General features: G+C 34.7%; 2 protein-coding genes across 4 annotated transcripts in view; one reads left to right on the top strand and one right to left on the bottom strand.

Moving 5' to 3' along the window:
- LOC110838093 (peroxidasin homolog) overlaps positions 1–3,320 on the top strand; it is a 77,164-nt gene extending 73,844 nt beyond the window's left edge. For both annotated transcript variants that reach the window (XM_022080954.2, XM_022080953.2), the window contains exon 7: positions 2,726–3,320. In XM_022080954.2, coding sequence (XP_021936646.2) covers positions 2,726–2,850 — 125 coding nt within the window. In that variant the 3' untranslated portion in view covers positions 2,851–3,320. The remainder of the gene's footprint in view (positions 1–2,725) is intronic.
- LOC110838089 (neuroendocrine convertase 1) overlaps positions 1–12,516 on the bottom strand; it is a 156,321-nt gene extending 143,805 nt beyond the window's left edge. Inside the window, exon 1 of one of the 2 annotated variants that reach the window (XM_087344856.1) lies at positions 12,364–12,516. The gene's annotated coding sequence lies outside the window, so the exon portion shown is untranslated. The remainder of the gene's footprint in view (positions 1–12,363) is intronic. The other variant, XM_087344857.1, reaches the window with a different exon arrangement.
- Between the last annotated feature and the right edge of the window lie 468 nt (positions 12,517–12,984).

The raw sequence follows: 12,984 nt of genomic DNA on the forward strand, positions 1-12,984 counted from the left end.
CGCAATATAAGGTTTGCTAGCTGTGGGACGAGTGGGAAACTTACTTTGTGGACGCGCCTCGTATTAAGGACTAGATCGGAACACAGAATCCACTTGTTAATTTAACTGGTCGTTTATCTGATTGGCAGACATATATCATATATAGTAATTACGGTCTGTTATAAATTAGTTGATAATAGAATTCTCAGCATATCAACAATACGCTCCACAGTGTACCGCAGACCAGGCTGAATAGAACGTAGGCAATTGAACAATACTCAATTATCGGGAGCGAGCTGTTTGGCAGAATTAGAACATTCCTCACAACACGTTATTGTAATTTAACATCACAGCAGGAATTAGAATGGGGAGCTACCTTAAAGATGACTGCAGTATGTTCCTCCCAAACGTAAATATGTACCTACAAGTCCAATTTACAACAATATCATCCTCACAACCGTAAAAACCTCGTATCTCACTATTGTAGTCTATAACTCGCAGGTAATGTAATTTCATTTGTCTAAAAGGGTATTACAGTTATCGTAATAATGATAGCAACAGATTAAACTGTACGTTTTAATTCCTTAAATACACGATCTGATTTAAATCAGAAACTCGATGAAATAATATTAAAGAATTCTGTCCACATCGCAAACAAAACGCAAACAAAGATCAACTTTTTAATGCTGTTGAAGAAAATGTTCTCACAAATTCAAAATGCAGCATTGCTCACTGTTAAATAAGACATTTGCTAACGCCATAAATTAAACAGATATCCATTCACAATTTTCAGTATACGTAGGCCTGTTACTTGGTTTGTATGTTTTTGAAGATGACTTAAACCCTCGGTTTGTTACAGTGGAAGTTTGAAGTACAATTATGAAACGTCGTTTCGTGTGTTGGTAACCAGAAAATGTTTTATAAAAATATTGGTCACATATTACGGCCTGACCACGCTTGCTTAAATATTTCCATAATGGTTCCAAGATTAGGAAGTGACTAAAAGAATTAGTACAGGAAATGACATTAAAGTCTAGTGCTTTTTACATAATGTGTCTGAAACCGAAGAACAGAAAATACGAGATTTGAGGCAGAAAATCTTATTTCCACCCCCTTTCTGTAGGGTGTTGACAATTTCTTTGTTATTTTTAACTTCTTATAGCATGTTTGCTTTGCCGGTGGGGGGGGGGGTGTTGAGGATTGAAGAAATGGGAAAGAGGAAATGTAAAAAATAACTCGTAGATGACACAAATTTATACACATATTTCACTTCCATCGTCTTGAATTTCCATTCCATTCTTTACGCGGCGGGACGAATTTCAACTCGATTAAAATATAAATCATTACTACACTTAACTTGCAAGTTCGTGGAACGTCTCGCCCGCTGCTGAGCTGTTATAATATTTGTTTTTTTTCCATTCTCGCTGCCAAATATAAGTTTCAAAGTAGTACCACAAACGATGGAACCCATTTACAACTCTGAGAATATAAGTCAGCCAGGCTGCAATGACGTATGTGCTTGTTTTTTTTTAATGTTATTGTACCACCAGACATTCCACCTCTCACTAGTTTCAAACTTCTCTTTATGGTCAATATTACAAATTATCGTCACTACTAGTTCTCTCGCAAAAGATTACGAAAGAAAAAACATTTCTATTTTCGAAATTTTATTTTAACAGGATTATTTTTCCTTTTAAAGCCGAATCTCGTCTAAGCATTTAAGGATCCAGTGCGTACCGCAAAGAAAACACCACACTTTACCATTACAAACATCAATTGGTCGCCCAAGGAAAAAAACAACAAAAACCTAGTTTACAGTAAGAATCACACGAAATACATTTGTTGAAAATGCGACTTAATAATTGTTAAAAGTATGTGGGACGTAGACATTATAGTTACTGACAGACTTTAGAAGGTTAGTTAAGAGCAAATAATGACGTGATACAGCGCAGAACTCCTACGCAGATGTCATATCTGATATTTCTTCGTGCGTCAGCAATACTCAGATGGTGCTTGGAGACTAATGGCCAATGCCTCGTCAGATCATAATTCACCGAGCTTCACAGAACGCTGGCTTTGTAATCCTGGGGTCTCGGGTTCGATTCCCGGCGGTGCCCGAATTTATAACTTCTGTTGGGCAAGACCGTGGTCTAGGCAACACGGAGTTTTCCTCCGGGGGCTTCCCCGGATTCTCCGTGGCATCCCAACAATTACTCCATTCACACACAGAAGAAGGCAATGGCAAACCACTTCTGGATCATCTGCCAAGAACGTATATGAACAGGTCCCAGTCCGAGAAGAGAAAAGGATGGAAGGATCCTGTTCATATGGACCTGTCGTCAGACAGAACACTAAATAAAAATAAATAATAACTTTGACATTACTCGGTTCGATCTATATTTGTGGGACTAACATTCACGGCGGAGTAATATTCTGTTAAGTATTGACGTGTCTGTCTTACGGATTCTTGCGCCATGCAGTCTGGTAGAAGTTTAACGTCATTTTAGAGGTTCTTCCTGGACTCTTTACTCTGATGATGGAGGCAGCAAGCACCTCTGAAACGTCAGTAAACGTCTACCAGACTACATAGCGCAAGAATCCGTAAGACAGTCATCTTGTGTTACCCTGGTTGCATAATTCAAACGCGTAATAACTAGGAGTCAGGGGTGCCCATTTATAGATTGCTTATTCCTCTAGGAAATATTTCTTCGTTTGCACACGGCGGGATAACGCGTTTTTGTTTCAGGCGAGCATACAGAGGCGATGCAGAGAGACGCGGTTCACTCCCAGGCTTCTTGCATCTCAAGGCTTCAACACGAGATACTACTTTTCCTTTTCCTTAATGCTATGCAACTTGCAGCCACCAGATGAAGAAAGTTTTGAAGTAACTTTACGAAAGACATGACTTTCCTATACGGGTTAATTTCATTTCACATTTCGATAAAATATTTATAATCACAGTAAAATCTATTCCATAAAGCACTGAAACTGTTGTTATGAAATATAATTTTTTAAATTATTTTTCCGTTAAGTCATGTTCTCTGTATGGATAAGATCGAACATTTTAATATTATCCAAAAGCGGCAGAAACGAGTTACCGTATTAGTACACCTATTAAATATATAAAATCCTGGACATGTAAGATTTCCCTGACGTAATACTTTCATCCGATATCTAAAGCAAGGAATAAAAGCCAACTACGAAAATAAAATATCTTGCTTTAACATTAATTCTTTTCTAGAGCTCTCTCAATGTGTGCTGAAACATAGAATATGTAAATGTTTTAAACGAAGCTTATAATTTAACACAGATCTGACAAATATATTCTCATGTCTGTCATATTCCTTTTTCTGTGTATGAAGTGAATGCTCGCCTTCATAACATAGTGTTCAAGTGTTTTGTGTTATTGAATCGTGTATTCATGCGTCTGTAAACAAGTGTCCTGAAGGAACAGGGCTCAACTATGACGACGCAGATATCAAATCTTTCCGAGACGTCAGTAAAAATCCACAAGACTACGGGAGTGCAATCGTCTAATCGTGTAACTAAAAATTTAATTATAAACTTGTGTTCGAATTTGTTGAATTGCAAATATTTATCGGGGATTTTAAAAATACATAAGTTGAAGTACTGTACATATGTTCAACGCCGTTCCCAGGATGACCTATTAAGTTATAATAGGATGAAACCTTGGGGAAACCTGTCTAAGAATTAGTTTTCGTCTCAATGGGGCTTGGTCTATAAATATTAAGGAGAAAATTTACTAGCCTCAAACTAATAACACTCAAGTCACTTTTGTTTTAACAATTATTTCCATTCCTCGACGTTAGCAGAATAAATATTTACGCAAAATAAAATATGTACTGAAGATACTCATTTATCTACATGCTAACTCCAACTTTTAATCTTACGACTTTAAACCCCCCCCCCAAAAAAAAAGTGACGGTAATTCAGAAACCAAGGAAGGCTGTGTTGCGGTTAATTTAATTCGGAACAATATTTAAATCCGTACGTTGTGTTCCGATGTTCTTTTCGGATAAAATGTTCATTTAATTGTATTGTGACGACGTAATTCTATGGAGAAATGAGCGTCACGGAAGATGAAAGCGTTCTGGAATATTTCGCCGTGTAGTCTCCTAAAAGTTTACTGATGCTTCAGAGGTGCAAAATATATGGGGGCCTGAGCAACATTACAGTAAGAAAAGAAGGGAAGATGGAGAGGGTAAGGAGTAAGCAATACCCCTCCATGTGACGTAACTCATTCAGTGGAAAATGTACATCGCAGACGTAAGCTTTGACTATAGAATAAGTAACACTAAGAGTTAATGAGAACATAACGAGGTTCACGTTACTTAGTACACAAGAATTGCATATGATTACGTACTTATGATTAACGTAAACAATTCGCGGGGGAGAAAGCGTGTGCTAAAAGACTTCGTAAACTCAGCAACTTAATTAACTTAATTACACGAGTGTACTTATCCTCATTTAAATACACTTACAGTAGTTAAAAATTACATGTAAATTAAAATAAAACAATCGATTCTGTAGTAACTCGGTAGAGCAAAATTGTCACAACGCAATAGCAACGTTCTAACCACGGAACACTTTAGAAAAACAAAGACGACTCAAAGAAAAAAATTTGCTGACAGGTAAAACCAAAGTGGGATTTTTTAAATTAAAACGTTATGTCTGCTCCGAACGTTAAATAGGGTAAACAAGACGCAAGATTAAATATGGTAACACTGAAAATATTCTGCCTGTTCGGGAAAAAAAGACGTAAAATCTTTTTACGTCGTCAGATTTTGAATATGTCACGCACACACGGAAAATACAAAAAAGTATTTTAAACTTACTTTTATCTCAAGAAAAAGGCTCACAAATATATACACAGTATTCAAAACATACGCAAAGCTAAAAAATCATTATAATTAATTACGGCATATAACTACATCTTCAGATAATTATATTATCTATTGACATTAATTTAAACAAATGTTCTCATTTTACTACCATGCATTATATTTTAAATGTACTTATATATAAATAAACAAATAAATATACATCAGATTTTAAAACTAAATCTCTCGCAACTAATGTTACGTGTGTGGTTTATGTAGGGCTAATTAAGTTACAAAATATAAAATAACGAGTTAAAAAAACAAAAATCAGACTCCCCAAAAAGAACATAACTTAATTTCAACAAAAATTACTTTTACTTTTATAAGATTTACAATTATATTTATGGGTTGCGAGCTTATTAGAACCTGATAAAAATGTTTCATATTCTCACGACTTTCAAATACTGCACGTTCCTGCAACTTACAAGCATTCTCTTTGCACTGCGTATGGCCAGTTAGGATGGTAAAAATGTCTGCGTTCAATTGGTACTATTGGACACTATTAGGTTTCTGCAAGTTTGTCACACTGCTTTCTACCATCTGCCTAGGATTCAGTACGCATCTTTCGACGAGTAACTCCATGTTCTTCTTGAATTTTCTCCATCAAAATGTTATTAGGTGCCCCGAATTAAAAGTTGAGATTGGTTATGAACAGCAAATGTGGACTACAGAAAACTCCAGAAATGAAAAGTACGTATATTACTATTAAAATATCTGTGTTTATTCTACAGTGCAATACGCCCAATTCTGTAGCCGACGTTTTCCGTATTACGTGATGATTACTGAAATTGTTCGTTTAATATTTTTGATGGGTACACTCATGTTTCCTGAAAAATATCGCAGAGATATGTTTCTTGTAATATGTGACATGCACTTATCTATAATGTAGAAATTATCGTCATATGGAAACACTGCGTCATATTAATGTCTTCACGTGTGTAACTGCCCCATTGCCTTCAGATATTTTGCTGTAATGGGTGTATAGAATAAATGCAGTGTTAAAAACAATAGATTTAGTGGAAGAAATCTCAAGTAGCAACTTACTTCCGAAATAATTTAGTATGAGGGAACTAGACCCCGAATATGATATCAGTCAGCCTGCATTTGAAATTTTACAGCGCAATTTTATTAATTTAACTTTTATTTTTTTTACACCTCAAAGAATTTCAGTACCGAAAACGTCTTAATAACACAATTTTTCACTAGTTCTAAAAACTCTGACAGTCATTTAGTTATCAATTCAATTTTTTATCTGCGATGAATAAACTACAATGCATATTTATGACTCACTGGAAAATACTGCCTAGTTATAAAACGCAAAATAAGAAACTTTGCGTATGCATTTTGTAGCCTAAATACATGAAGGAACGAGGCTGTCCGGAGACCTAAGCATAGATGGCTGTATAATATTAAAAGGATCTGTGAATTCGGACTTGTCTCAGGACAGAGGAAACATTGTGTGCTAGAGAAGGTGAGGACTATGAATATTATTATCCTTATCACAGGGTATATTTCATAAATTAAGAAACCAACATAAATACACATTTATATTGCAAATATTTTCTTATATTATAAATAATTTGTTAGTCGTTTGTCCTTACCCCCCCTAGGCCATCATTTTTTGTTGGTACAGAAGAACTTATTTGGGTCCTTTATACGAAACACTGATCTACACAACACTGCTACAAGGAGGGTGTAATGACACCACAGCTATCTTTCTCTGTATATCTTTTATATTATATTTCTTTCTTCTAAATTAACCCCTATCTACTATCCCTACACCCATTCTGTTCTTTTCCTTTTAACTAGAAACCTTTTGTTACATTCTCAAGTCTTTACCCTTTTATAAGCTGGTTCCATAATAAACTCAATATACGAGACATTTTATTCCAGCCATCGATTTCGCCCTATATGTATCATTACTTTCTCTCAGAAGAATGATTTCCAAGAGAGAAAAAGATTTACATTGGTAGCTTTAAGGACATCAAATTAATTTTAAAAGAAAACGTGGATGTCATCATTTACACTAAATTGTCTCTGTTTGCATGCAATTTGTTCAGAGGAGTGAGAGAGCGTAAAGATAAATGCGTCTGATCACTGGATCTATACTTCATGCTTAGGCAACATGATAGATTCTTGAAATATTGTATAACCTGAACGTGAGTAACTTTCAAGCTTGAGTTGTACCAGTAATAAAGTAAAATCCTAACGGATGTGTTTCGTGTAGACCTGTATTTTTCTAATAAAACTTTAAATATTATAATACGTGAAGAATAAATTGTTAAAATCTCTAATGTGATGATAAGGGGGTTTACAGTTGGTGATATTTCTAACCCTTACGTGTGGCGAACGAGAGATACTGATTGTTATTCTCGAAAATCCTTGGAAAGACCGGAATTTTTATTTGTATTCACGACATGCGAACATTTCCGCTAATATCTCGAGGATAAATATTATATATGCATATTTACAAAGGAAAAATATACTTTAAATAACAGCAACACGAAGTATCCTCATTTTAGTACCACTTAGATTGACTATTAGACCGAGAAACAGTATCCTGAAGCCTAGTAACATAAGCCGCAATTTTGTATGTCTATTTTTAATTAAAATCTGTTCCGCTGCAATTGACATCTGATGCCATAATACCAGCAAAGTTGTGTTCTGTATTCATACGCACCACTAGAACTTTCCAGAATGGTTTTGGTTATTGATTATTTGTGTAGGACGGTTGTTGGAGACTGTGGTGGTTACTCCTTTGTAACTTTGATTCAGAATATGCCTTAAGGAGGTCCAAGCAAATCAGAACGTATTTGATTTGACTAAAACACTTCTCATATACTCATCATGCTAATTTAATTAACGAAGACGTTGAATTCAATAAAAACAAACCTGTCAAGCCGTACTAAGAAACGTGGTCTAGACGTAAACTTAAAAAAAACTAAATATATGCTGATGTATCGCACCAGAATGCATTATAATTAATTATATTAAGATAGATAATAAATACTTCGAAATTGTCGCGAGAAATAAAATCACGAAGAAATTGAAGAAATGGAAACTGGAGACAAAGAGGCTAAAAGATTATTGCTTTTGTTGAAATATATTTGAGTCCGCCGTCTTTAAAAATGACATCTGTTTCATTAAAATTCGTAATTTGGTTTTCAGTATTAACATTTTTAAATTTATTGTTAAGATGACAAACCCACGTTTCTACACTCCAGTAGCTAAATATCTTTCACTCATAGAAATTTAAAGATAGAGGTATATTTCTTTTAAGTACTGCGAAGATATATTTCAATATACTGTTTCCCCCACTGTCAGATCAATATTCCTTATTACTTGAGGCGTATTTATTTCTTTGCTCTAGTAAAAACGGGTTCAGTGTTTACTTTCAAAACGCCATTCGTATTTGTAGTAAATCTTCTTTAGAGGAAGTGACTACAGGCCTATGGATCTAAACAAGGTAGCAGGTGTTTCTCAACAGAGACATTTTCATAAAACAAGGTCAAACTTATCCTTGTTGGTTATAGAACAAGATACCAGCCGGCCTATAAAATATATAGTTACGTTATGGCAAAGTAATTACAATCGTCTTCAAACACCGTAGTTAATTTAAACAAACTGTCTTCAAGATCAAGAACACAACTACAATCATTGTGATGGTAACATATGTCTATTTAAAAATCTATTACTTGCATTTTAATTTATTTAATCTGATTAAATATTTTAAATGTCACCATTCTGAAAGTTTTCCTTTGTTTACCATATTAATCCAATGTCACAGTAAAATTGTAACACAAATTATAAAACCACAAATTTAAATAAATAAAGTTTGCTGGTTTGCTAAATAAATATTAGTAGCATGGCGTTATCTGTGTACGAACGTAACATTTGTCATCATTTGTTGCCAATGATAAAGTAAGACTGGTATTGAAGAAAGGTGTATTGATATACGCAATGTTGTGTTCTAATGACGGTGGATGGAGTTCTAAAATTTCTAGGTGTGAGGCCTCTCATCAAACACAGCGAATTTTGAGAAGCATTAAACGATGGTGGCCATGTTCACAGAATACGCTGCTGGGATACATTAAAGGTGAATGTATATGACGACTTAATATGAGACTTAAATTCAACATTTTAAAGCTCAATGGTAACTATATTTACCACTTTATTTTACATTAATTAATTATGCAATTTTTTCCAATATCTATATGTATCTATGGGTTTCATATTTTCCTCAGAATAATAAGGGATTATTTCCTTAAACAATATTAGTCATTTGATATTTGTAATAAAGATGAATTTTATATTATTTGAGGTAAGAACTGAGTTTTTAATTTCCATGTTACTTAGACGGTCTCAGGGCTTCAAAGGGTAAAATTAATTATTCGTGTTTTCTTTCCCGTCTAATCACAATTGTATATAAATAAAATTATACATAAGATATTAAAATATCATTTACATATTTGGTACATCTGATTAGACGGAAAAAAATCACGAATAATTAGATTTTAATTCACAATATGACGCAATTATATCAACTTATGTGTAAAATTAATTATTATGGAAAATACAAATTTTATTTGCTAGTAAATCTTCATTACTACTTCATAACATTATGTTATTAAATCAGACAGACCTTGTAGTATAAAAGAGACGAAGAAACCATGCATATGTTTGGTCGAAAAACGTGAAGACAGGGGAAAACGTAGGGGAACTAATCGTAGATGGGAATATAATATTAAAATGGATCTTGGATAAATATGCGAATTAATGGATTTGACTAAATTCAAATGTTTCATGATAAGGTCCGGGGTTAGTTAATGTTTTGAAGGCACTGTAATGACATGGGAAGTGAATTATCGTTTATTTCAATACGAAACACGAAACGTTCGAACTAAAAGCCACGCGTCACTCAGTGTTTGAACGTTAACCTTTAGCAATCTGCGAGGCGAACACTTACATATCTCCCATGCGGATCACGAAAAAAAGAAAAACTTTGAAAGAAGAAAGGGGTGGGGGGGGGGGGTGGAAATATAACTAAAGAAAGACGACAGTGCCGTATGAAATTTGCTCCTTTGAGCTTAACCACTACGAAAACGAATGGAACTTGGTCGTCGACTTGGCTAGCGGGTCACGCTGTAACTATTTACAACCCCCAGGTGACTTCTCACAGCACCAGTAAGTATTCCGGGCGTGGTCAAAGCAGGCAGGAGTCTGACCGGAATCAACAAAAACAACAATAAACTATCAGAAGCGACAGTGCTATTGAAATCATTTCACATGCCACGGACAGAAATGCCCGAGGTTATCCGTTCTCACAGCCATATAATTTATTCAGAGTATTTAATGACGCTGTATCAACATATGAGAGGATGATGATTCTTATGTGTGGAAACGGAGAAAAGTAAAGCATGATTTTATATTTTATTTACAGTATGCCAATAGTAGGAACGTGCAATACGAAAGCAAAACGGTATTTTCAGAAACGTCAAAGGGTGAGGGTATAGCCAACCGCAGTTAAAAAATTTCCCTCCACATACGTACACTTTGGTAACTTACTGGGGTAAAAATTTCATTGTGATATAAACACACAAACTACTGCATTTCCATACATATGATCTGTCGTCGATGCTTAATATTAACCTCGTTCTCATTTAAAATTATTTAATTTACAAAACTTAATATACAGTAAAAATCCTATTATAAACAATATCCCGTTTAAGTTGTCTGTCTTCTGGGATATGGCGCCATGTAGTCTATTAGATATTTATTGATGTTTCGGAGGTGCTTACTGCCTCCTTCATCAGGGCGTCCTAATGATGGACGCAGTAATCATCTCTGAAACGTCGGTACACTTTACCAGGCGGCAAAACGTTCCAGATTACAGCCATCTCCATACCTGTCGCCGTGAGAATCTGAAATCTAACCACGTCCTGTTGATTTCCCTGTTTTACATATCTTATTTACCTTTATTATGACTCCTTGTAAACCATCGCCGAGACCTACTTTTCATAGTTCGTTAGAGAAGCCTGTGTAGTGACAGTTCTGACTGTTAAACGAGACTCAATATTAATATCGCATGGAACAAGGTCCCAAATCTTATTAAAGAATTGCAAAAACAAATACTGAGGCGCTGACAGAAATGAAATTAATGAGATCAAAGATTTCCACTTCCTCACGACACGATAGAAAACCCACCCTGAAGCCAAAGTCTTGATTCTCTTTCGGTTTAACATGAGCTGAAGCTTTCATCTTTCAAGTTTACATAAATTAATTAACAGAGAAGCAGAGACACACATTATGGATCATGTTGTGTGTAAAACTACCTATATCTAACCTAACCTAACCTAACCTAAACAAGATTATAAAAGTATTCTACACAGTATAAACTAACAATCGCTTTTGGCATATAATTTAAAAAAAACAGCCTAATATCTGTGATCTTATAAAAAGTATTAGTTAAAATGGTCAAATCTGTATTAAAGTTGAAATTATTTGATTTTTTTGTAAAATGATTCAGTTTGTAGATCAATAATATAGCTGACGCAAGGATTGCCATGTTAACTTGTACTTATATATTACTGTTTCGGAGTTGGATTCTGACTCCATCTTCAGGGCTGATGTAGGGAGTATGTTTCTTAGAAATGCTGGTGTCTACAATTTCACATGCCGTTACAACCCAAAATACCAAAACTGTAGCCTTGGGAACTTTACAACTCATATTTACAGTTTTGCTGATATTTGTATTTTCAGTCTTTGAGACAAAAATGTTTTGTGGCTATGCACTATAGCATTCTTAAATACCTTGCATGTAACATGAGAAAAGCACAGGGCAGACATTCAGACTATAAATCCTCTAAATATAAATAAATATATAATATAAATTGGTTTAAAACATTGACATTGACCTGAGAATGCATGACTAAATGCTTTTTGCAGTATTTGGATTATTAAGAAATGTTATCACGTACACAGCTAATCTTCCTATGGGCATTTTTAAACAAAATATCATCAAAATGTCCACAGCTATTTTTGGCCACAACCTTGGGTAAAATAACAGTCTTCTTCTCATGAGCTATATTATGTTTACCAACAAATATTAAAGAACATGTAATTTTAACACGAATAACAACTCATTAGGACACAGAAGGACTAAGCAGGAAACAGTGCAATGCAACCGAGTAAAAGCATCACCTTTCTGTTAATAGCAAATTAAAAAACACATACAAATAACCAAAATATAAACATGGTAAAACTTAACCTCTTGATAATAAAATTTGAAAGCACTAAATTGAGCATTAGCAAGTAAATATGTTGGCTGACAAAGGGAAATTGTCTGTGATGTTAGGTCTGTGCACAAAATTAACACCAAATCTAGCTTGTTATTTAACTGAAGTTGGCTGCACTTGTTTCCCCAACCTTGATCCCAAAGTGAAAGTCACGCTGATAGAAGCAATTAGTGCTAATTATGACTTACCTCTGAAGTCTTCAATGTACATCTGTTTCCATAAACTGATAGCAAACTTAAGCTTCAATTCCTGATAAAATGTCACTGTAAAACCGTTAGAGAAACACCAGTAAACATACTTTTGCACACGAACCTTGTAATCCGCGCTGGGTCTAGACGCCATCTTACACTGGATATCCGTACCAACACGACGAACCTAACGGAGCGAAATTTAAAATTATTGCAGGAATAATTTATGTTAATATTACAAGCACATCGTTTTACCAAGCTATGGCATTTCAGGCTAGTCTCTCTTATACATTTATATAGCTAAAGAAACTGAGGAAAGAAACGTCTTCGGACATTTAATCGTAAATGAGAGAATAAGATTGAAGTGGTTCCTAAATTAATAGGATGTGAAAACATGGATTGAATTCATCTGGATCAGAATATGATCCAGTGGGTTCGATACGGAATCTTCGGATTTCACAAAAATAGAATTCTTTTACAATTTGAAGTTGTCCAATACAAAATTCAATGATCACGCTTTTGTCGAATTGTTACATGTTGACAGCCTATAGAAAGGCTGACACAGCAATATTTTCGACCACTGAAGATGACTGTCGTCTGGGTTGTAACACCATGAAGTCT

Source organism: Zootermopsis nevadensis, unplaced genomic scaffold, assembly GCF_977971745.1.
Source record: "Zootermopsis nevadensis isolate Lab colony 2312 unplaced genomic scaffold, Znev_1.0 Znev_ptg000008l, whole genome shotgun sequence".
In the NCBI taxonomy this organism is placed as follows: domain Eukaryota; kingdom Metazoa; phylum Arthropoda; class Insecta; order Blattodea; family Termopsidae; genus Zootermopsis; species Zootermopsis nevadensis.